At 33.5% G+C, this 4,884-nt stretch overlaps 1 protein-coding gene across 1 annotated transcript; it reads right to left on the bottom strand.

Moving 5' to 3' along the window:
• Positions 1-2,811: 2,811 nt before the first annotated feature.
• LOC107061291 (F-box protein SKIP23-like) lies at positions 2,812-3,351 on the bottom strand. Its single transcript, XM_015310314.1, has one exon. The coding sequence runs from the start codon at positions 3,349-3,351 to the stop codon at positions 2,812-2,814; it is 540 nt and encodes a 179-aa protein (XP_015165800.1).
• Between the last annotated feature and the right edge of the window lie 1,533 nt (positions 3,352-4,884).

Here is a 4,884-nt window from a genome sequence, read left to right as displayed (position 1 = left end):
AAATGTATAAAATGCGTGAAAATTGTATATATACATATATTTTCGTTCCCCTCTCCCAGATCTTGCTCGCTCACTTGCCTCTCTCACTTTATACAATTGATCTTTTTGTATATGTATACCAAAGCATATTATACAACTGCTTTCTTTTGTATATGTATAGCGAAATATACATATTTATGTTTGCTATGGAGCGCAATTATGCAAACTTTGCTATAGCATATAAATATGAATTTTGTGTTTGCTATATGTGAAAGTTACTCATAAAGGGAAAATGTCATTTAATTAATATTTACGCCCTTTCAATTTTGAGTATTGTGCACAAGTAGACACTTAGATTTGTATAAAATTGAACAAATAGACACATTCGTCTTACTGTCACGCCTCGAACTTACACTCTGGCTGTGGTCGACACTCGAGAACCATTGTTGGTCCCACGCGAACCCTTGGCTGGCCGAATACTTAGCGAAAGACTTACCCAAGCAAAATGGAAACTCCAAATGCAAAGGTTAGCTCATAATGTCTTAATAACAACTTAACTTAATAAAAGTCTGGGAATACTTAAATAAACATAAGTAATCGACTCAAAGTCTCAAAACATCAAGGGAAATATGGAGAGACTCCTCAACTTCTAACTATCTATGAAACCTCTAAATAATTTGGAGAGGGAAGAAGAAGATGAAGAGAAAAGAGTGGGAGAAACTTTGGGGTTTGGGTTGGTGGAATAATGGGAATAGGGGATGAATGTAGGAGTTGGGGGGTTTTATTATTAGTGGGTCGAGTCAAAACCCGGTTTCCACAAAATCTGGGTGAGGGTGCAATGGGGGCGCAGTGCGCCACAGGAGCGCCTGGTAAGGCGCTTTGAACATTGAGTCTTGGCGCGGCGCGCCTGCCAATACGCCCACCTACTGGGCGTTAGCGCGATGGAGGGGCGACGCTCTAGTACCGCACCCCAACGCCTCATCTGAACTTTTATGCCAGGCGCGGCGTGTCTGCCAATGCGCCTGGCTACAGTTTTTTTCCCACTATTACACACTAAGTTACAACTAATGAAAGAAAATCATATCTAGTATAACTAACCTATATTCTAACGAAGCGCTTGTTGATGAACCTGAACACCTGTATCTGCGTCATAAATAAAATGCAGGTCGAATGACGTCAGTACATTGAATGTACAAACATGTAAGGAAAAAAACAAAAACATAGATAGCTGAATAGATAAGACTGAAAGACATACTCACATCAACTCAACTCCAATATGAAAGAAAAATATAAGAGATGCAATATTTAAAACTTTTAGAGGTCATTTGGGAGAGTGTATTAGGAAAAATAACGCATGCATTAACATTGTGTATTACTAGTACCTTGTTTGGTTCTCTTTTCCAATCTATGTATAACTAATGCTTGCATTAGTTATATACTCTATTGTGTATTAATGTGTGTATTGCTAATACCATGGATTTCTAGGTATTAGTAATGCAATGGTTTTAATGCATGCATTAGATTAACTAATGACAAAACTACCCTCTAAGCCTAATAATAATAAGAAGAATAATTATAATTATAATAATATTAATTATAATTATAATAATGTGGGGGTATTTTTGTAAACAAATATTTTTTAATAGTCTTTATACAAGTCTTGCTATTTCCAATACATCAAACCAAACAATGTATAAGAAATAATGCAAGCATAATTAATGCATGCATTACTAATACATCATATTCAGCATTATTTTATACACTCTACCAAACGACCCCTTAAAACAATAGATATCAACTCAAAATGTATAAAAATACAATAACATACTCTTTACTTTTATTTGAGAGATTCTCTAACCGACAATCATCACTATGAGCTATGTAATGATACAACGTCTCGCCCACGCTGCCAGAACTGTCCTATAACTTGTCCGGGAATAAAACACCTCAACTAAGGGGATCCACTAAGCTATGCTTAAAACCAATAAAGAGTCGTCTAAAAAGTACGATCATTTACCCATGTTGGCTACATGATTTATGAGGAATGTGAGTTGTCTGAACTCATCCTTATATTGGTGTTCAATACTACTCTCAATAATATATAAACTCATGCTCAAATGTATAAAACATAACTCTTTCTCAATTTGAAGTAATTACTCAAAAGAGGCGATACTCGGAAACATCTCTGAACTCATAAACTTATTTAGAAATCAACATTTCTCTCTTTTAAATGTAAAACTGTTTCATTTGGCAATACTTAGTTCCCTTATACTCTTTTTCAGTAACTCTTAATTCTGCAGAATAGATATATCTGCAGGAAGTTGTAACTCCTAAAAGCTACATTTGTTTCTTTTTATGCATAATACATAAACATGATACACGATTCTTGTTCGCGTTACTGTTATCCAACACTTTTGGTCATCAATTATTGATCTGGAAACTTCATTGGCACATGACAAAACACCATCAAGGATATTAAAAATGTTCTGCAGCATGCACGTTAACTGTCGATGTCAACATTTAATAATATAAACAAGTCAATCAAGGAACGAATGCATTAGTTAAATGGAGTATTGAAGTGCATGTGAATAAAATAAAAGAAAGGCATTGAGTTTCATAAACAAAGAATCTAAATCTTTAGGTCATTAGAAAAGAACTATAATAGATAGGAATACTTAAATTCAAACACATTCACTTTTCAAGTATCAAGTTTAGAACGACCTTACATGTCTAGGATCAAGCTTCTTCTCATCCTGCCATGAGCTTACATGACTAGTATCAAATAGAAAAGGCAACATTCGAGGAGAAAACTTTTTAGAAGCTGCCTGATCCTCAGTAAAAAAGCCAAGATGGAGGTGGCCAGAAAATATCTGCATATTCGCGGAAGGATGACAATGAACCAAGTTTACCATCTTGTAAGGTAATGATACCTGTGTGTTGATCATGTAATCCTTTATATCTAAGTTTCACTTCCTCGCTAAGGTCATTTCCCGAGATGTCCACAATTATATCTCCATTCTTATAGTAAATACAGTTTCCTCTGCACTGATCACCAAAATCTGATGAAGAAACAGAGAAACAACAGTCGTCACCAGCAAAGAAAATTCGATCACCTAACGTATGCACTCTAATCCACTGATGCAGTTCTTCATCAAGCCGGTAAATCTTAATTTCCATGGGATTGTTCCTTGAAGGTCCAGAACCTTGCAACTCCGTCTTAACATCAGTATCTAAAAACATATCAACCAGAAACAACTCCCCACCTGTTTCCACTAGTCGTTTCTTACTACCCCATTCGTTAAATAAGCTTGAAGATAATATCTTTACGGTGGAGGATACATTGATCTCGTTAAACGAGAAGGGGTCATACATTATGGTCTCTCCATAAGTATCAACAGCATAAAATTCCCTTTATACACACTAATATCGACAATCTTACTACGAGTGAGATCTTTCAAGGTAGTCCAGTCGTCATCCCCTGACTTAAAACACAATAAGTGATCCCTAACAGTAATTGCCATTAGAGAAAAATGAGTGGTTAGATCATTACAAATAGGCAAGATTTTTTTAAATATACCCCATCCGGCATAAGGTTGACAATTTAGGTCACCGTTTAAGAGCAACTTCGCATGATAGGATTTACAAACTTGAGAAACACGAAAATCTAGTAAATTCAATCTCTTATCATCAGACACAAACTTGATTCCTCTTTTGGTTAGAGGATTCAAAATCATTAATGGTCCGTCTAGGGTTTTTAGAATCTTACCCAACCAGCCTGTGTGAGGAGGATGAGGAAGTTGGAAAACATAAACAGTGCATTCAATTAAATAACAATGAGGATTGATGGGTAATTTGATGGGAAACTGAGATTTGGGGATTTTGAAATTAGGAGAAAATGCTGAACGCCATGAACTGCAGACTGCACGAATGCGAAGGACATCAATATTGCTGTTGACGAATTTACTAATTCTTTCAACAAGTTCTTTCGGAAGATCAGACCAAGGAGCCATGGCTTCCATAATAAAACCCTAGCAAAGCCTTTTCCAATCGGCGTTAAGAATGACAAAGTTGAATTACAATCCTAACTAATTGAATAACATATTTAATATCCGAATGAGAAAATAAAAAAATTAATTAGTAACGAATTAATGATTAATTATACTTCTCATTAATCAATGACTCTATAACTAATAGGATATTGTATTCCTTGTTATGCTCCGAATCAGTTTCTTTTCCATTTGCGATTTTAGTGATTTCCGTAAATTATTAAATTAATGATTTTAGATCATTTCTTTTAATAAATTTCGTTTTTTATTTTCCTTAAGATAGATGAGATTTTAACTACGAAATATAATTTTTAAATTTTTAGTGATTTTGTTTTTTTTTATTATTGAAATGAATTTTTTGTGCTTTATCTTTAATAGGGAACTTGATCACGCTATTAGTTTACATGATGATTTTTATTAATAACAGAATATTAAAATAACAGAAAGGATAGTTTTACCTTTAATAATATAAATATTACTAAACATATTTCAACCTTAATTAAATAAAAGGGAATCATATGGAAACAACAATAAAGAACAATTGAAAGAAATAAAAAGCTATAATAGATATATATTTTTCTTCATTAATTAATAAAGAATAGGAGAAATCAAATATTGATCTAAATTTTTGGTGTAATAAAAATCCTTGCCAAGTGAAATTTAATATAGTCTTTTGATAAAAGATTTTATGATAGAAAACATTTTTCCATTTCTTATTTCATGTTTTGGACATATATATTTTTTGATAATAGAGTTACTTTTTCTTAGGATAGAATACATTTTGTCACTTTCTTCCAAATCAACAGAACTACACAAGCCATTTTGTAAAAGTACTTATGTAAAAGTACTTGCGGGTGTT

The sequence above is a fragment of the Solanum tuberosum genome, unplaced genomic scaffold (genome assembly GCF_000226075.1).
Source record: "Solanum tuberosum cultivar DM 1-3 516 R44 unplaced genomic scaffold, SolTub_3.0 scf00133, whole genome shotgun sequence".
In the NCBI taxonomy this organism is placed as follows: Eukaryota; Viridiplantae; Streptophyta; class Magnoliopsida; order Solanales; family Solanaceae; genus Solanum; species Solanum tuberosum.
The sequence above is the reverse complement of the archived record's forward strand: the minus strand, read 5'-3'. Positions and strand labels throughout refer to the sequence as shown.

Bases quoted from the DNA above. Each gene is read 5' to 3' on its own strand.
- LOC107061291 (XM_015310314.1), bottom strand. From the start codon at position 3,351: ATGTATGACCCCTTCTCGTTTAACGAGATCAATGTATCCTCCACCGTA.